This window comes from Podarcis raffonei, chromosome 7, assembly GCF_027172205.1.
Source record: "Podarcis raffonei isolate rPodRaf1 chromosome 7, rPodRaf1.pri, whole genome shotgun sequence".
Classification (NCBI taxonomy): domain Eukaryota; kingdom Metazoa; phylum Chordata; class Lepidosauria; order Squamata; family Lacertidae; genus Podarcis; species Podarcis raffonei.
This window is the reverse complement of record NC_070608.1, coordinates 1,358,495-1,378,803: the sequence shown is the minus strand read 5'-3', so window position 1 is coordinate 1,378,803 and position 20,309 is coordinate 1,358,495. Positions and strand designations below refer to the sequence as shown.

The window sequence follows — 20,309 nt, the reverse complement described above, 5'->3', positions numbered from 1 at the left end:
CTACCAATGAACAAAATGTGAAACAGACAGGAACTTAATAGGAAACAATAGAATAAATAGGTTATAATGTGTGCTGGGCCCGGGGTTAACCCGAGCAACGCGGTCCAGGTCCGGTCCCAAATCCAAGGGAGGAGTCAGTCCGACAGGGCCAAGACGAGGCAGGAAACCAGGCAAGGGCAGGCACAGGGTCTCAGGCAGGTTCCAGCAAGCAGCAATGTTGCTCCCGCAACCTGGGGCGGGGTCCGACAGACTTTTATCTCTGTCGGGGTAGCGGCCGGTCCTGATCCCCCGGCGACTCACCTCCCTGTCTCGCCCGAAGGCGAGCACTCCTCCTGCGAGTACTCAGGTCTCTCCTTTTCTCAGACCTCAGTCTCTGCAGCTCAGGAGACGTCGGTGGGTTACTAGACCCAGGGGCTGCCTCACCCTCCCCTGACCCAACCGGTAGTGGAGCAGCTGTAAGTGATGGCCCGCTGAAGGCAAGGAGGTCATCCCAGCATCTGGAGCCAGGGCAGGCTCAGGCCCCTGACTCGGCCCAGCTGGTGCTTGTTCCAGGGAAACCTGTGCAGACTGGGACTCTTCAGGATCAGGCCCCAGACTTGGTTCAGACGCCGCCTGAGGCAGAGGATCCAGTGCGGACTGAGACTCCTCCGGTTCTGAGCCCAAGCCCAAGTCCCAGGCCATCACATAATGAATGACTTATCCCAAAGACCCCCTGCCCTCTCCATCATCTAATGTTGGCTCAAAAGAATACTTACATCCTAGGTTAACCATGCCTGGTTAGCTCCCACAGGATTAGAGACCTTCTTGTCACCAACCGACACACCACTTTGCTTCTTTAGGCTTTCCATGGGGATCCTTCTTCCTCTTAGACCAAGGCGCATAGGTGCCCTAGGAATAGCTGCCTGCTTCTCTTGCAACTTTGCTGCCTGAAGCAGCACTCATTTGCTCTTGTCGCTTTCCTTTCATGCAATAAACCCGCCTTTGTCCATTCCTCTCGTGAGTGAACTTATTGGGGTCCAAGGCGAGGCTTCTCCTGAGGCCACCGTTCTCCCTCTTTCCCCATGCCAAGCCAAGGATTTTTCCTTTCCCTGAAGCTGTGGTGTCCTCTGGGGCTCAGGCCACATTCTCTGTCACACACGGTCACACACCTTTGGGATACCTAGCTGGCCACAGTGAGAACAAGATGTGGGATGAGATGGTCTATGGCCCTTCCAATGAGCAGCACTTGCATGACATGGATCAACCCAGCCCATCAGAAAGGTGTTGACACCACCAGGATCTAGGGATCAAGATCAGGTTTTGACGTCCTTCATCTGAGTAGGGTCTGAGTGGGCTTGTGTGGTTTCTGACTCTCTCCCAAGAGGAAATAACGGCACCTCCTTGGCAGGAGATGATTTTAGAAGAAGACATCCTCATTCCATTTATCCCATTTAGAGGTCAGATGGGTGCCAGACTTGAGTACTGATACTAGCAGGTCCCAACCACATCAGCTAAGCTCCAAAATGAACACTTTGTGGTCAGCCTTGTGGAGGGAGGGGTGCTTCCCTTTTGAAATGGCCTCTACAAACCCATGGAAGTGTCTCTGCCTCCCTCCCCTGGCATCTTCCCAGAGGGTAGGCAAGTTAGCAACAGACAGTCTAGGTTTCCCTGAGCCCTGCTGCTTTGACTAGTCACGTAAACCAGGTGAGGTTTGCCCATGGGTCACAAACCCTCAGTGAGTTAGGGACTGCATGCAAAAGCAGGCTCCAGCAGGTTGACTGGATGAGGCCAAGAGTGGATACTATGGTGAAGAAGGAGGTTCCTCCACATGCTTTAGAGGGAAGTGAGGGATGGATGGGGGCTCATCAGCTTGGGAAGGTAGCTCTCCTTGTTGCTGTTTAGTCGTTTAGTCGTGTCCACCTCTTCGTGACCCCCTGGACCAGAGCACGCCAGGCCCTCCTGTCTTCCATTGCCTCCCCCAGTTTGGTCAAACTCATGCTGGTCGCTTCGAGAACACTGTCCCACCATCTTGTCCTCTGCCTTCCCCTTCTCCTTATGCCCTCCATCTTTCCCAACATCAGGGTCTTTTCCAGGGTGTCTTCTCTTCTCACGAGGTGGTCAAAGTCTTGGAGCCTCAGCTTCAGGATCTGTCCTTCCAGTGAGCACTCAGGACTGATTTCCTTCAGAATGGATGGGTTTGATCTTCTTGCAGTTCATGGGACACTCTGGTCCTAAATCTCTGCTGCTTTGAGGGATATATTTAGGAGAAGAAAAGTCTAAGAAGTAACCCTACCCAAATATGGAGTGGAATCCCTAAGGCAATTGCATGACTCCTTGTATACCTCCTTCCGGCGATTCCTGCAGCTAAGCTGCTGCAAAATGTATTTCTCTGCTATCCTTTGGTTCACATCAGCGAGACTGAAGGGGGGGTGTCTTGCTGTCTGGCCAGCCTGGGACCTCCATACACTGCCCAGGCTTGCACCCTGAGGTCAGTTTGGTGCTCTTGATGCAATGGTTTGACTTCACCTCCAGAGACTCACTCCTTTGTCTCTTGAGACTGACAGAGGCCAACAATAACAGAAACCATTCCCACTCTCTTCTGTCAGAATTACCGGTATCTATGACCTATGTCTTTGTCCAGGGAGTTTTCTTGGCAGGGATACTGGAGTGGCTTGCCGGTTCCTGCTCCAGGTGGATCACGTTTAGTCAAAACTCTCCACTACAACCTGTCTATCTTGGGTGGCCCTGCACGGCAGAGTTCATAGCTTCTCTTGAGTTATTCAAGCCCCTTCGCCACGGCGAGGCAGAGCTCTGGTTTTTCCAGTAGTGATGTGTGGAAGTGAGAGCTGGACCATAAAGAAGGCTGATCGCCGAAGAATTGATGCTTTTGAATTCTGGTGCTAGAGGAGACTCTTGAGAGTCCCATGGACTGCAAGAAGATCAAACCTCTCCATTCTGAAGGAAATCAGCCCTGAGTGCTCACTAGAAGGACAGATCCTGAAGCTGAGGCTCCAAAAGGATGTCACATAGAGGAGGGAGAAAGGTTGTTTTCTGCTGCTCCAGAGAAGCGGACACGGAGCAATGGATCCAAACTACAAGAAAGAAGATTCCACCTAAACATTAGGAAGAACTTCCTGACAGTAAGAGCTGTTCGACAGTGGAATTTGCTGCCAAGGAGTGTGGTGGAGTCTCCTTCTTTGGAGGTCTTTAAGCAGAGGCTCCCCTTCATGGATCACTGCCTTGCCGTGGCGAAGGGGCTTGAAGAACTCAGAGAAGCTATGAACTACGCCAAGCAGGGCACACAAGATGAACAGGTCATAGTGGAGAGTTTTGACCAAACGTGATCCACCTGGAGGAGGAACCGGCAAGCCACTCCAGTATCCTTGCCAAGAAAACTCCATGGACAAAGAAAACAGGCATATAAAAGTTATGACGCTGGAAGATGAGCCCCTCAGGTCGGAAGGCGTCCAACATGCTACTGGGGAAGAGCGGAGGGCAAGTACAAGTAGATCCAGAGCTGATGAAGCGGCTGGGCCAAAGCCGAAAGGACACTCAGTTGCGGATATGCCTGGAAGTGAAAGGAAAGTCCAATGCTGTAAAGAAAAATATTGCATAGGAACCTGGAATGTAAGAACCATGAACCTAGGTAAGTTGGAGGTGGTCAAAAATGAGATGGCAAGAATAAATATTGACATCCTGGGCATCAGTGAACTAAAATGGACGGGAATGGGCGAATTCAGTTCGGATGACCATCACATCTACTACTGTGGGCAAGAAACCCGTAAAAGAAATGGAGTGGCCCTCATAGTCAACAAAAGAGTGGCGAAAGCTGTACTGGGATGCAATCTCAAAAATGATAGAATGATCTCGATACGAATCCAAGGCAGACCTTTTAACATCACAGTAATCCAAGTTTATGCACCAACTACTGGTGCTGAAGAAACTGAAATTGACCAATTCTATGAAGACTTACAACACCTTATAGAAGTGACACCAAAGAAGGATGTTCTTCTCATTATAGGGGATTGGAATGCTAAAGTAGGGAGGCAAGAGATAAAAGGAACAACTGGCAAGTTTGGCCTTGGAGATCAAAACGAAGCAGGGCAAAGGCTAATAGAGTTCTGTCAAGAGAACAAGCTGGTCATCACAAACACGCTTTTCCAACAACACAAGAGACGACTCTACACATGGACATCACCAGATGGGCAACATCGAAATCAGATTGATTATATTCTCTGCAGCCAAAGATGGAGAAGCTCTATACAGTCAGCAAAAACAAGACCTGGAGCTGACTGTGGCTCAGATCATCAGCTTCTTATAGCAAAATTCAAGCTTAAACTGAAGAAAGTAGGAAAAACCACTGGGCCGGTAAGATACAATCTAAGTCAAATCCCTTATGAATACACAGTGGAAGTGACGAACAGGTTTAAGGACTTAGATTTGGTGGACAGAGTGCCTGAAGAACTATGGATGGAGGCTCGTAACATTGTACAGGAGGCAGCAACGAAAACCATCCCAATGAAAAGGAAATGCAAGAAAGCAAAGTGGCTGTCCAACGAGGCCTTACAAATAGCGGAGGAGAGAAGGCAAGCAAAATGCGAGGGAGATAGTGAAAGATACAGGAAATTGAATGCAGATTTCCAAAGAATAGCAAGGAGAGACAAGAAGGCCTTCTTAAACGAGCAATGCAAACAAATAGAGGAAAACAACAGAATGGGAAGAACCAGAGATCTGTTCAAGAAAATTGGAGATATGAAAGGAACATTTCGTACAAAGATCACCATAATAAAGGACAAAAGTGGTAAGGACCTAACAGAAGCAGAAGACATCAAGAAGAGGTGGCAAGAATACACAGAGGAATTATACCAGAAAGATATGGATGTCTCGTACACCCCAGGTAGTGTGGTTGCTGACCTTGAGCCAGACATCCTGGAAAGTGAAGTCAAATGGGCCTTAGAAAGCACTGCAAATAACAAGGCCAGTGGAAGTGATGGTATTCCAGCTGAACTATTTAAAATTTTAAAAGATGATGCTGTTAAGGTGCTACACTCAATATGCCAGCAAATTTTGAAAACTCAGCAGTGGCCAGAAGACTGGAGAAGATCAGTCTACATCCCAATCCCAAAGAAGGGCAGTGCCAAAGAATGCTCCAACTACCGCACAATTGCACTCATTTCACACGCTAGCAAGGTTATGCTTAAAATTCTACAAGGAAGGCTCAAACAGTATGTGGATCGAGAACTCCCAGAAGTGCAAGCTGGATTTAGAAGAGGCAGAGGAACCAGAGACCAAATTGCAAACATGCGCTGGATTATGGAGAAAGCTAGAGAGTTCCAGAAAGGCATCTACTTCTGCTTCATTGACTATGCAAAAGCCTTTGACTGTGTCGACCACAGCAAACTATGGCAAGTTCTTAAAGAAATGGGAGTGCCTGATCACCTCATCTGTCTCCTGAGAAATCTCTATGTGGGACAAGAAGCTACAGTTAGAACTGGATATGGAACAACTGATTGGTTCAAAATTGGGAAAGGAGTACGACAAGGCTGTATTTTATCTCCCTGCTTATTTAATTTATATGCAGAATACATCATGCGAAAGGCTGGGCTGGATGAATCCCAAGCTGGAATTAAGATTGCCGGAAGAAATATCAACAACCTCAGATATGCAGATGACACAACCTTGATGGCAGAAAGTGAGGAGGAATTAAAGAACCTTTTAATGAGGGTGAAAGAGGAGAGCGTAAAATATGGTCTGAGGCTCAACATCAAAAAAACGAAGATCATGGCCACTGGTCCCATCACCTCCTGGCAAGTAGAAGGGGAAGAAATGGAGGCAGTGAGAGATTTTACTTTCTTGGGCTCCATGATCACTGCAGATGGTGACAGCAGCCACGAAATTAAAAGACGCCTGCTTCTTGGGAGAAGGGCAATGACAGGCCTAGACAGCATCTTGAGAAGTAGAGACGTCACCTTGCCAACAAAGGTCCATATAGTTAAAGCCATGGTTTTCCCAGTAGTGATGTATGGAAGTGAGAGCTGGACCATAAAGAAGGCTGATCGCCGAAGAATTGATGCTTTTGAATTATGGTGCTGGAGAAGACTCTTGAGAGTCCCATGGACTGCAAGAAGATCAAACGCATCCATTCTTAATGAAATCAGCCCTGAGTGCTCACTGGAAGGACAGACCATGAAGCTGAGGCTCCAGTACTTTGGCCACCTCATGAGAAGAGAAGACTCCCTGGAGAAGACACTGATGCTGGGAAAGATGGAGGGCACAAGGAGAAGGGGGCGACAGAGGACGAGATGGTTGGATAGTGTTTTCGAGGTTACCAGCATGAGTTTGACCAAACTGCGGGAGGTAGTGGAGGACAGAGGTGCCTGGCGTGCTCTGGTCCATGGGGTCACGAAGAGTCGGACACGACTAAACGACTAAACAACAACAAAGCAGAGGCTTGACAACCATATGTCAGAAGTGCTCTGATGGTGTTTCCTGCTTGGCAGGGGGTTGGACTCGATGGCCCTTGTGGTCTCTTCCAACTCTATGATTCTATGATTCTAAGACTTTGGCCACCTCATGAGAAGAGAACTCCCTGGGAAAGTCCCTGATGCTGGGAAAGATGGAGGGCACAAGGAGAAGGGGAGGACAGAGGATGAGATGGTGGGACAGTGTTCTCAAAGCTACAAACATGAGTTTGACCAAAGTGCGGGAGGCAGTGGAAGACAGGAGTGCCTGGCGTGCTCTGGTCCAGGGGGTCACGAAGAGACGGACACGACTAAACGACTAAACAACAACAATGACCTATGTAAGTGGAGTGCCAGAGGGCAGCTAAGGCATCAATGCTTACTGGCCAAGATGGCTCTGTTCTTCCTCCTCTGTCATATATGATCTACCTCTGAATGCCAATTTCTTGGGCATCACAAGTAGCGAGAGCTCTGTTGCACTGCCCTGCGCCTTGTGGGCTCCCACGGGCATCTGGTTGGCCATTGAGAGAACAGGATTCTGGACTCTGGTTGGATCCAGAAGGTTCATCTGAAGTTCTTAAGAGAGCCTCTTGACCTCACACAGGTCTCAGTCCCTCCCCACCTATGACTGCATCACCAAAGCACATCCATGCTCCCTCCACAAGACTATTGACTCTGGAGCTTAATGGGCAAGGGACACAGCCAAAATAAACACTCATTTTAGGATTTGCTTGTTCCAAACATGCATTGACTGATAATTTGAAGTCTTTCCTTTGGCACCTGCTAGAGAGGAATGTTATTTCCTCCTGTGGGAGGGAGCCAGCAACCCAGTTGGAGATGGGGGTGGGGTGTAGGTCCCAGAGTTCAAAGAGTTCAGAAACTGAGTTTTTTGTTCTTGAGGGCATGTTACAAATCCATGAGGACCTCCAGCTCTTTGGAGAATGACAACTGCATGGTAATTCAGCAAGTCCAAATCTGAATTGAACAAGGCTTACACGGGTAGTGTTGACATGCCAGGCTGTTCAACGGCTCTTCGAATTCACCTCCCTGCTTGTCTTTAACCTCAGCCCTCCCACCGTCTTAGAATTCTTCAGGCTGTCGGACCGTAATTTCAGAGGCTGAGTTCATGGTTCCCGTACAGGACCAAAGCCCAGTTTCCATGGTGTTTGGGTGAGGAAACTGTCGGTTTCAAGCCAGCAGAGCCAGCTTAGCTCTGAGGAATTTGGCCACCCTCCAGGTGCCCAGCTTGAATCCTTGTGACCTCCTGTCTGCGACTCCCGGCAAGATCAAGGGAGGTCTCCAATCGGCGATTCTTCTCAACGTGAAGAAGAACACACCATTCCTCCCCCTCCCATATCCAGGGGGGGGAAAAGAGACAGACAGAAATATATCTACATGTCTTTATTTCTGTCTTTCAGCAGTACAGAGAAAACATGTCTGTACCCTCTGATTCCAACTGCAGAGAGAGAAAAACTCCACCCATGTACTTCCAGTACAGGGTCATGTGCCACTCTGAGCTAACATCCGGTGCTCAGTACACTGTCTCTTGTTCCCACGGTACATTTCAATAACATCAGTTTCCTGTTTACCATTCCAGCCACCTGGAGCTAGCTTCTGCATTGCTCCTTTTTCGTAACATCCTCCCCCAAAAGAATCAATGCGTGTTGCGGCTAGCAAAGCGTGATCCAGAGAAGAGAACAGTTGTTATACACATAACACTCCCCTGTTGTTTCAGTTCCACCCTTGGAACTCCCCGCCACTGGTTTCCCCAGTGTACCTCTCTGGTTGTCTGGTTTCCAAGGAATGAGTGCATCTGCACTACCTTGGCTAGCAACTCTCTGTTGTGTCTTTGTCTCTGACTTAGACACAGCTCCAACCTGTCCTCGGTTGTTTACAACAGCAACACATGCAACAGCTAAGTTAGCAAACTCTTTTGAGTACCTCTTGGGTGGTTGACCCTTTGTGACTCTCTCAGACCTTCGTATGAGGTGCTGATCCTCTCTGCTCACTGGTCCAGTCTCAGGACTTTTTGGAGAACCAGTTCCAATGGTAAACAGTGGTTCATCCTTCAGTTGTGAAGGCCTATCCATTGTGTGAGACTTCCTCTCAATGACTGTGACAACTGAGCTCTCCGAGCTATCACTGTCACTCTCAGTACCACTGTACTCTGTAAAATCATCATCATCTGAATCGTCCTCAGTGGGAAATGTGTGTACTATCACTCTCTCCTGTTCAGGAGCACTCTCTAGAAATTTTGTGAGAATCACCTGACCAGATTCAGACAAAATTACTCTGTAGAGACCCTTTTCATACCCCACAAAAATGCCTCTGGCATTCTTTACTCCACCTGGAGCTTCTGTCCTCACATGAGACCCAAAAACTTTGAAATGGGCAACAGAAGGTTTTCTGTGGAACAGTTTCTCAAAAGGAGAACTTCCCAACTCTTTTGAAACCTTTCTCATCTTCGTATAACAGAACGACATTAGAGACTCGGCCCAGAACTCATGTGGCAGATGTGAACTAAGCAATTGCGCATTCATCCCCTTTTGCAATTCTCTGTTCACCCGTACACAGACACCCCTGTTCCACGCTTCCGCTGAAACAGCAACTTTGTGTCTTATTCCTTTCTTCTGCAGGAAACTCTGGAAATCCTGTAAAAGAAAAATCTGCTTCTCATCTGTGAATAGACAATCAATGTTAGCATCATGCATATTCTTAACCTTGTCACAAAACTCCTGAAACCTCTCCAAGGCTTCCTGTGGCTTTCTCATCATATAAATCCAGACAAAGTTAGAGAAATGATCCACACACACAAGATAATATCTTGCATTGCCTCTAGATGGTTCTAGAGGACCAATCACATCAGCATACACCCGTTGAAATGCTCTGTTGACCCCGGTCTTCTTCTTGCTCACACCTGCAAGAGAAACTAAGTTAGACACAGATGAATTACATTCCATGTAATCACTTTGTGCAAAAGTCAACAAATATAGTCCATCTTTCTCTCTGGCAGAAAGAAATAACTCTCCATCTTTGTAGATCTTGCAGCTCTCAGCATCATAGGACAGTCTCAGTCCTTTCTTTGCAATCTGTGAAACACTCAGCAGATTGAACTTCAATTCAGGAACCAAATAAACATTGTTTATAGTCAAGTTCAGACTCTTAAGATAGACAGTCCCTAAGCCAGTCGCTTCCAGCTCCTGACCGTTGGCCTGTTTCACAGCGAAGCTTTGCTTCTTAAACGTTGAAAAGAGTTCTCTGTGTGGGGACATATGAACCGTGCATCCAGTGTCAATAACAAACGAGTTCCCAACATCTGGCGTGGTTCCTTTCGCCATCAAAGCCTTTCCAGGTTTCACCATAGGCTTGGTATGACCTTTGCCTGACGCCTCAGGCTTTGTTGAGCGGCCCTTCGCTCCTTTTGGCTGGCGTGGCTTCTTACAGTTCCGCTGAAGATGCCCAGCCTGTCCACAATTGTAACATCGGACAGCGTTCAAAGCTAGAGCTTTGTCTCCAGTAGCTTCATCTGCGGGGGAATTAGAACTCCGTTCCTCCCTCCCCCTGTCCTTTACTTCCAGTGCAGCAAGTCTGTCCTGTTCATTCAGAACGACGGCAGACACCCTTTCCGCGGTCAAATCTTGAGCCGGGAGGGAACCAAGCTGACTGGCAACGGTTTTGTAAGTCCGATTTAGGCTGTTGATCATCATGAAGCAAAACACTTCCTCCTGCAGATGGAAATTGCGTTCCACCATCTGCTGGCGCAGATATTTCATCTCCGTCAGGTGCGCTTGAACATCTCCATCAGGCGCAAGCCTCAGATTGGTCAGCTTCTCAAAATACAGCAACGCTGAAGAACCAGCATCCCTCTGATGTGTTCTACGCAGCATTTCCCAAATTTCCCGTGCATATTCCAAACCCTGAATATGCACCAATTGGTCATCTGACACACACAGAATTATAGCCGTTCTGGCTTTCAGATTCTGTGACTCCCAACCTCGGGTTGGTGCTGCAGGGATGGGGTTCTCAATCACGTCAAAGATCCTCTGATTCTGCAGCAGGGCCTTCATCTTTATAGACCAAGATGAATAATTGTCATTAGTCAGGGGAGGTGGATAGGGTAACCCTCCCCCCTTCTTGGAATCCATGCTGGACCCAAGTCTGTGCACTCAATCTCAAGCCTGCTTTCACTTTCAAGCCAGTAAAATCCAAAAGTCTTCTTTCGGCTGTTTACTGCTTCACTGGCAGGCAAACTTTTGGGCTGTATTCAAAACCCTTGCACATGCTGCGCAGAATTCAAAACAATTCCACTTCCCAGGCTCTTTTTGAGCCATTCAGTAACTGGCGGTTGTTGCCTAGCAACCTGCTCAGGATGGGAATCCTTATCTTACCACAGGAATTCCTGGTATGCAAGCTTGCTCTCAGAGCTTGTTTTTCTCAAACGCAGCTCTCTCGTGAACAGAGAATTAAACCATTCTGTTCACTCTCTCTAGCCCGAAATGCAGCATACCTCTTTGGGGCTCCGTTGCCTCTCGGTGTCCTGCTTGTCTGTTCAGCTTCTGGCTGCAGGCAGACGCTTTCTTTATCTCCTTAGGTGCAGAGGATGGCAACGATTCATCGACCTCTCACCTCTCATGCAGATTCTCATGGATCGAAACCATCCTCTGCTACCAGATGTCGGTTTCAAGCCAGCAGAGCCAGCTTAGCTCTGAGGAATTTGGCCACCCTCCAGGTGCCCGGCTTGAATCCTTGTGACCTCCTGTCTGCGACTCCCGGCAAGATCAAGGGAGGTCTCCAATCGGCGATTCTTCTCAACGTGAAGAAGAACACACCATTCCTCCCCCTCCCATATCCAGGGGGGGGGGGAAGAGACAGACAGAAATATATTTACATGTCTTTATTTCTGTCTTTCAGCAGTACAGAGAAAACATGTCTGTACACTCTGATTCCAACTGCAGAGAGAGTATAACTCCACCCATGTACTTCCAGTACAGGGTCATGTGCCACTCTGAGCTAACATCCGGTGCTCAGTACACTGTCTCTTGTTCCCACGGTACATTTCAATAACATCAGTTTCCTGTTTACCATTCCAGCCACCTGGAGCTCGCTTCTGCATTGCTCCTTTTTCGTAACAGAAACATGCAAAATTCTGTGGCTGTGGAATGAGGATCTGTGGTGATGGAATTTCCCCCACAGACCAACAGCATTTTGATGATAATGATTAAAATTTCTATATTGCCCTTCAACTGAGGCTCACAAGGTAGTTACAATATAAAAACACAAAAATACACAACATAGTAACAAACCAAGTGTTTTATATATATATGATTTTTATTAAATTTTCTGTTTTACAATTTAAAAATACTCAGTGACTTCCATTCTTCTCTTTCCATGATTCTAGATTCAGGTAGGTAGCCATGTTGGTCTGACGCAGTCGAAAAAAATTAAAAAATTGTCCAGTAGCACCTTGGAGACCAACTAAGTTTGTTCTTGGTATAAGCTTTTGTGTGCATGCACACTTCTTCAGATACACTGAAGCAGAACTTGCCAGACCCTTATATATACAGTGGTATCTCGGGTTACATACGCTTCAGGTTACAGATTCCACTAACCCAGAAATAGTACCTCAGGTTAAGAACTTTTCTTCAAGATGAGAACAGAAATCGTGCTCTGGCGGCACGGCAGCAGCGGGAGGCCCCATTAGCTAAAGTGGTGCTCCAGGTTAAGAACAGTTTCAGGTTAAGAACAGACCTCCGGAACGAATTAAGTTCTTAACCCGAGGTACCACTGTAGTGGGAAAGTGGGATGGGGTATTTCTCAGAAGGGTAGTAGGAGATGGGTGATTGACTCAATGGGTACGGTAAACCTGTTGATGACTGATAGCGACTGCAATTTCTTTCCGTGGTTCATTTTACATATCATAAATCCCTGCATATTTTATTTAAAAAACTATACCATTCAGTATTCCATTATTATTGCATCAGACATAACTTATTTACACAGTTGAATTTATATTAATGCTGCCAGCGCTTTCAGCTGTATACAATTCTTTTCCATATGTTCAATAAATGTTTCCCAATCTTCTTTAAATGTATGTTCTTCAAGAAGAACAAACCAAGTGTTTTGCAGAGGAGGTGAGACCCCATCTCCAGAGAGAAAGGACGGCTGTGGGAAAGAGTGGTCTTTGCTGCTGTAAGGCAACCTTGATCTTTGGAGTAGGAAAATCTACTGTTGCAGAAATGCTACAGAGCATGGGCATTGTTATGTACTGAGCTGAATAGGATCCAAAAGGCAGCAGTCTGATTGGTCCTAGAACAATAGGATTCTGAATGCAGCAGTCTGATTGGTCCTAGAACAATAGGATTCTGAATGCAGCAGTCTGATTGGTCCACAGGAGCCACCCAATCCAGCTCCAGGTGGAAGTGAATCTGCAACCTGATTGGCCTACAGGAGAATCCCGGAATTAGCCAATCACGTGGGGCCCATTGTGTAAATAATGTATATAAAGTAGACATTTCGGGGGAACTGGCATTCCTCCTCACCACTATGAGCTGAATAAAGAGCATGAAATCCACTCTCGACTCCGAGTATATTTCAGGCATTGAAGCAGAAAAGTCAGCCTTACTGTGAGGAAATTTTAATTATTTTTAAAAAGGTTTTTGATCATTTTAAAATCTGTATGACTCCAAAGAGTCCTGCTTCTGTGTGCGTCATGTTCCTCCAGGGACTTGTCCCCAGCACTGGGAGATATTCCTTCTCCCTACAGACCCCCCTCACCCTCACACTGTTTAAGGACAGTGCACTCTGCTCTGTGGAGAAATTCCTCATCTTGCCCAATAGCTTGAAGTGTGCAGGCCTCACATTGTCCTACCTTCTCTTTCAGCAACACAGCTAGATCACACTCACTGCAGGTGTAAAAGGACCCCTGACCATTAGGTCCAGTCGTGGCTGACTCTGGGGTTGCGGCACTCATCTCGCTTTACTGGCAGAGGGAGCCGGCGTACAGCTTCCGGGTCATGTGGCCAACAGGACTAAGCCGCTTCTTGCGAACCAGAGCAGCGCACGGAAACGCCGTTTACCTTCCCGCCGGAGTGGTACCTATTGATCTACTTGCACTTTGACGTGCTTTCGAACTGCTAGGTTGGCAGGAGCAGGGACCAAGCAACGGGAGCTCACCCCGTCACGGGGATTCGAACCGCCAACCTTCTGATCGGCAAGTCCTAGGCTCTGTGGTTTAAGCCACAGTGCCACCCGCGTACTTGTGCGCATTTCCAGCCAGGAAGACAAGCATGGCACAGGTGTTGCAGAGCACTGCAGTAGCTCCCTCGCCAGCCATGTCTCTTGGTCCTATGCACACCGTGAGACAGCACTTAGCCAGTCCAGGGATGTGGATGGAGTCTCTCAGAGCAGCCCTAGAGCCATTTACAGTATAAGGTAGTGATGGATCCAAGGCTGGTGTTTGTGATGCTGATGCAACTGCCAAGAGAACATGGAGGTGAACCATGGAGTGGTAGAAGTTCAAAACAACTCATTCTGCTTCCACAAGGCCGACCACAAAGTGTTCATTTTGGAGCTTAGCTGATGTGGTTGTGTCAGGGAACTGCCATCCGTGCCGGAGGGAGAGAGAGAGCTCCAGAGGGATCCCAGAGAGCGTCCCGGGATTGGGAGAGGCAGCCCATCTTCTGGGGAAGAGAATCAGCATAGCACCAGTGGAGAAGGGGGGCAGATGGGGAATCAGCGAGGCGGTCCCATGACTCCTTGCCGGGGACCAGCGGGGAGAGTAAGGGTCCTCTGCTGCCTACGCCCTCCTTGCGCAGAAGGCTTCTGCGCAGGGAGAGTAGGAGGAGACTAGGCGTCAAAGAGCTTCTTTGCTGCAAGAAGTTCAAGAAACGCCCCCTGACGGATTCTGCCAGCGATTGAGACAGCCACGGGCGAGTGGCTGTCCGGACAGAAAAGGTTCACTCAGGCAACCCAGCCAGGTGTTGGCACCGGCTTACGCACGAGCAACCCCTAGAACCATTACAGGTTGGGACCTGCCAGTATCAGCGCTCAGTTTGGCACCCACCTGATCTCTAAATGGGATAAATGGAATGAGGATGCCTTCTTCTAAAATCGTCTCCTGCCAAGGAGGTGCCGTTATTTCCTCTTGGGAGAGAGTCAGAAACCACACAAGCCTTCTCAGACCCAGCTCAGATGAAGAATGTCAAAACTTGATCTTGATCCCCAGATCCTGGTGTCACCATCTTTCTGATTGGCCAAGTTGAGCCACGTCAGGCAAGCGCTGTCCATTGGGAAGGGGATAAAACCTGGAGGTGCAGTACTCCTCTGGAAGCAGGGAAGTCTCAGTTCCAGTTTGGGGAGAAGAACCTGCGTCTCCTGTCCCACCAAGAGCAACAGACGCTTCTGCAGATCCCGAGAAAGAGAGGCAAGGTAAGTCGAGAAAACCCACTGGATGTGATCTTTGAGGTCTAGAACTTCCTACCCTACCCCCTCTGCAAAAAAGAAGGTCCTGATCCTTATTGGGTAGATCAAAAGCTGTATATTTATTTTTGAGTCTGTTAACTGACTGTTAGTGAACTCCAGCACTTTAGAGAAGGACAGTTCCTACGGCCAGCCTAGCCACAGATTCTGAATTCAGGACTCTTAGCTATCACGCAAACCCTGCAATGGTGCTAATGGGGAGCTAGCCCCCCCCAATGGCTCCATTACGAGCTCCTCGCTCACTGCTTTCTGTTCTTCCCCTTGCAGGATGATCCTCACTCGGACTTGGCTACTGGCCCTGGTGTTCCTGGCCGGATTTTGGGTGACCCAGAGCTGCGATTCTGATGTGCAACATTCTAGTAAGACCTGGGGAGAAAGAGGGGAAAGTGGGGCTGGTCTGTGGGTGAAGCTAAATGGTTCCCCTCCCTGTGATCACTCTTATTCCTCCCCAAACCAGTAGCTTATAAGCTGCTTTGTGATGGTGAATAATAATAATAATAATAATAATAATAATAATAATAATAATAATAATAATAAATTTATTATTTATACCTGCCCATCTGGCTGGGTTTCCCCAGCCACTCTGGGCAGCTTCCAACACAATATTAAAATAAAGTAATGCATCAAACATTAAAAGCTTCCCTAAACAGGGCTGCCTTCAGATTTCGTCTAAAAGTCAGGTAGTTGTTGTTCTCTTTGACATCTTGGCTTCTCACAGGGAGCAAACCTCCAGAAGGCGCTCGGAGCTGGACTTCAGTGTCTGGGCAGAACGATGGGGATGGAGACGCTCCTTCAGGTATACTGGGCTGAGGCCGTTTAGGGCTTTCAAGGTCAGCACCAACACTTTGAATTGTGCTCGGAAACGTACTGGGAGCCAATGTAGGTCTTTCAAGACCGGTGTTATGTGGTCCCGGCGGCTGCTCCCAGTCACCAGTCTAGCTGCCGCATTCTGGATTAATTGTAGTTTCCGGGTCACCTTCAAAGGTAGCCCCACGTAGAGCGCATTGCAATAGTCCAAGCGGGAGATAACCAGAGCATGCACCACTCTGGCGAGACAGTCCGCGGGCAGGGAGGGTCTCATCCTGTGTACCAGATGGAGCTGGTAAACAGCTGCCCTGGACACAGAGTTGACCTGCGCTTCCATGGACAGCTGTGAGTCCAAAATGACTCCCAGGCTGTTTATCTGGTTCTTCAGGGGCACAGTTGCCCCATTCAGGGCCAGGGAGTCCCCCACACCCACCTACCCCCTGTCCCCCCAAAACAGTACTTCTGTCTTGTCAGGATTCAACCTTAATCTGTTAGCCACCATCCATCCTCCAACCGCCTCCAGACACTCACACAGGACCTTCACCACCTTCACTGGTTCTGATTTGAAAGAGAGGTAGACTTGGGCGTCCTCTTACTCAGTGGGTAGGGGGGGTGATATTTTCCTGTGATCCATTGCAAAGCCTGAAGGGTGAACCGAGTCTTGAACCATCAGCTGACAAGCCATAATGGGACAGTGAAATTTCCCCCTGCGTCAAGCTATAGGGCCTAGACTGTTCCATGCAAGGGGAGAGCAGAAGTAAACAGAAGGTTGCCTGAGAGTGCGGGGAGAAGCAGCAATAATGGTCATTTTGCGTTATGTAATCTCCACTCCCCTACCAGGGCATCAAGGGCATAATTGGCATCCACAGCAAAATGTAGCCACTGGTCCAAAATGGTTGGCGACACTTGATCTGAGAGATCCTTCACATCTGTGGATGTTTGGGTTACCTGGCCCAGAGATATTTAGATCTTTGAATGTTAGAAACAAGACCTTGAACATATCCGCAACCAGAAAGAAGAGGAGACACAAGAAGACTGGAAGGAATTTAAAGAACGCTTAGCAAAATATTGTGGTATAAGATAAATAGAAAATTCCTAGAAGTATCAAATAGGCTTAGGGGTAGAATAAGAATAGGTCTTAGTAAGTATAAAGGATTGGAATAATAGTAAAGGAGAAGAAGTTTGTAAATGAAAGGAGTTAATATTATTAGAAATATATTTGGAGAACTGCTATAAAAGTGATATAATGAAATTCAGTTAGAGGGGATTTGAGGAAGTCACCAATTAATGTGAAGAAGTTGGGTATTAGAAGAAATAATCTTTTTTATATGTGTTTAGTTTATTGTTGTGTTTTCTTTGTTGATTGTTTTTATGTTTGTATGTGTTTATGGGATGTTTTAAATGTTGAAAGTCAATAAAAAAATTTGGGGGGAAAAAGAAACAAGACCCTGAACATGGCCTGGCAGGTGACTGGCAGTTCCCTCAGCACAGGTGTCATGTCTGCATGCGGACCTTCCACTCAGCAACCTGGCCAAAATATTCTGCACCAGTTGCAGGTTCTGGACCAACACCAAGGGACCCATTGCAGTAGTCCAGTTGTGACATTCCCAACGCATGAATCACAGCAGCCCAGCTATCCCTGTCTGAGAAAGGGCACAGTTGGTGTATTATCCTAAGGTGATAATGGGTTCTTCTTGCCACAGAGGTCATACGAGGCTCCAGGAAGAAAGATACATTGAGGAATTCCCCTAAATTCTGTACCTCCTCACAACCCCACCCAAAGCTGATGAATTCCCCACCTGGAAACTGGTCACCCACAAATTGCCAGAATTATTGATTATTTAGTGGGGAGTTTTTACTGGCAAATGCAATATAAATTTTGTAAAACAGAATGGCATTTATTCCTGGCTTATTGGCACTGCTGTTATCTGTAGGTTAACTGCTAGTTCTTAATATGAAGGAAACATAGAAGCATTCGGGTGGCGACTGGGAGAACAGGATGGGCCCATTTGGCCTGATCCTGCTGCGTCAGGGCTCTTCTTGTGTTCTTACTTCTCCCCGTCTTCTTTCTATCAAGCTGTTGCTCCAGCTCTCAACTTGGCCAGAGGCCGCCCAGCCTGTCAGTCTTCCACTTACCCCAATCCAAAAGATCCGTCAGCCGCCAAAGCTGTCGATGGGAACTCTGACGGGATCTTCTTCCATGGCTCCTGCACCCACACCAACTCTGAAGATGCACCGTGGTGGTATGTGGATCTGGGGGAGCAGTATTCCATCTCCACCGTGGTGGTGAAGAACCGTGAGGACTGCTGCGGCAGTAGACTCCTGGGAGCCCAGATCCGTGTGGGAGACTCCGTGGCTGACCATGGCAAGACTAACCCCCTGTAAGTTCCAGTTGCCTCTCCCCTCCCCACTCTCTCCTCAGCAACTACATCTTGGGAGACATCCTCAAGATCACTTGCTCTGGATTAAAAGGTAAAGGTAAAGGTACCCCTGCCCGTACGGGCCAGTCGTGTCCGACTCTGGGGTTGCACGCCCATCTCGCTTAAGAGGCCGGGGGCCAGCGCTGTCCGAAGACACTTCCGGGTCACGTGGCCAGCGTGACAAAGCTGCTCTGGCGAGCCAGCACCAGCGCAGCACATGGAAACACCGTTTACCTTCCTGCCGGTGCGGTACCTATTTATCTACTCGCACTTAAGGGTGCTTTCGAACTGCTAGGTGGGCAGGAGCTGGGACCGAACGACGGGAGCTCACCCCGCCGCGGGGATTCAAACCGCCGCCATATGATCGGCAAGTCCTAGGCGCAGAGGTTTTACCCACAGTGCCACCCGCGTCCCTGCGCTCTGGATTAGTTAACTTCTATTATACGCACACACACACACACAGTGGTACCTCTGGTTGCAAACAGGATTCTAGACGTTGTTGGACTACAGCTCCCATCATCCATAACAATCAGCCATGCTGGTTGATGGGACTAGAGCCCAACAATATCCAGAGGCCCACAGATTAGCTATCCTGTCATACAACAACACTGACCATGCGATCCTCCGAGATGGACCGTGTGGGGTGGAATCTGAGGTTCTGTTCCTACCTGCATGGTCAAGTCCAGAGAGTACCATCAGGGAGTGCTTTAGGAATCCCGGGCAGATTCTGCTACAGGCCATGGAAATAGATGGAGTCATTCTGAATTGCTTCCACCGCAAGGCTGACCTCCCTTTTTCCTCTGCAGCTGTGGGAAGATTACAGATTATAATCGTGGCTCCATCAGCACCATCAGTTGCCAGGGGATGAAGGGTCGTTATGTGAGCGTGAACCACCCGGGAGAGCCAGCTATCCTGACCTTGTGTGAGGTGGAAGTCTATGGGACAAAGGTGGAGGATGCGCCTTTGGAATAAGCAGCCACGTGTCGTGTGGAAAGGGGCATGGGCAGAACTGATGGAATCGGTGTTGGTTGTCCAATAAATATCCTTTGAGCAGCCTTCTTTTGTCTCTCCAGTTTGTTCATCAGAACCAAGGGGGTCTGTGATTTTGCCAGAGCCATAGAGGAGGCCAAATGACACCTTGTGGAGACTGCAAGTCCTATTTGTCAGGGATCCCTCACAAAGAGAACAAGTCACAGAACGAGGGAGGCCAGAGAATTCTGCTCTTTGATGACATGGATGTAGAAATCCCACCTGTGTGCATTATTCCTCACTATTCAGGACCAGAACTCCTGATTGCACCCCACATCTGATGATAGTGCAGGGAAGGGTTAACACTGAAGATTTTCTCTCTCTCCACCCCAACACACAATTTCCTAAAGCTGTTATCATGAACCTTGGTAGAAGTTTAGGACCCATCAGGAAGAGGTTAATTGATGGGCCCTTATTGACTTTGAAAGAAGGAAGAGTCAAGGTGTATATGTAAGACAACACTCTCAAACAAGTTTGTGTTACTGTTGTGGTTAGGAAAAGAAGTGGAGTGGATGGCTTTTTAAATCAAAAGTGCCCTAAAATCAAAACACCATGAAAAAAATGGAATCCAGACGCTTGAAACGCCTGCCGCAAGGGAAACAAGTAATACCGTATTTTTCGCTCTATAGGACGCACCCGACCATAGGACGCACCTTGTTTTAGAAGGGGAGAACAAGAAAAAAAATTCTCCCCCTCTCTGCTCAGCGCCCCTTCAGTGAAGCAGCAGGAGAAATGGAGCCCCTTCCATTTCTCCTCCCGCTTCGCTGAAGGGGCACTGCGCAGCTCTCCCTCTCTGCTGAAGCCAGGAGTCTTGCTCTCCGGCTTCAGCAAAAGGAACCCAAAGCCTCTGGAGAGCAGTGCGAGTTCCCGGCTATCCCTGAAGCCTGGAGAGTGAGAGGGGTTGGTGTGCACTGACCCCTATCGCTCTCCAGGCTTCAGCGAAAGTAACGCGAAGCCTCCAGAGCGCGGAGGGAGCACTCCCTTTGCACTTCGGAGGCTTCGCGTTGCTATCGCTCAAGCCAAGGAGCCTGCATTCACTCCATAGGACGCATACACATTTCCCCTCAATTTTTGGAGGGGGAAAAGTGTGTCCTATAGAGCGAAAAATACAGTATATAAGCTCTAAGCTGAAACC

General features: G+C 48.2%; 1 protein-coding gene across 1 annotated transcript; it reads left to right on the top strand.

The window, feature by feature from the left end:
* The first annotated feature begins 14,742 nt into the window (after positions 1–14,742).
* On the top strand, positions 14,743–19,195 carry LOC128416960 (fucolectin-like). Its single transcript, XM_053395076.1, has 5 exons — positions 14,743–14,867; positions 15,186–15,277; positions 15,637–15,714; positions 17,803–18,106; positions 18,952–19,195. Exons 2-5 carry the CDS (start codon positions 15,187–15,189, stop codon positions 19,115–19,117), a joined length of 639 nt encoding a protein of 212 aa, XP_053251051.1. The 5' UTR covers positions 14,743–14,867; position 15,186; the 3' UTR covers positions 19,118–19,195.
* The last annotated feature ends 1,114 nt before the right edge of the window (positions 19,196–20,309 follow it).

What these genes read in the sequence shown, in the direction of transcription:
- LOC128416960 (XM_053395076.1), top strand. Translation starts at nt 15,187, where the DNA reads ATGATCCTCACTCGGACTTGGCTACTGGCCCTGGTGTTCCTGGCCGGA. An exon ending in TTCTGATGTGCAACATTCTA is followed by an intron (nt 15,278 to 15,636) that starts GTAAGACCTGGG and finishes GGCTTCTCACAG; the next exon opens with GGAGCAAACCTCCAGAAGGC. An exon ending in GGATGGAGACGCTCCTTCAG is followed by an intron (nt 15,715 to 17,802) that starts GTATACTGGGCT and finishes CTTTCTATCAAG; the next exon opens with CTGTTGCTCCAGCTCTCAAC.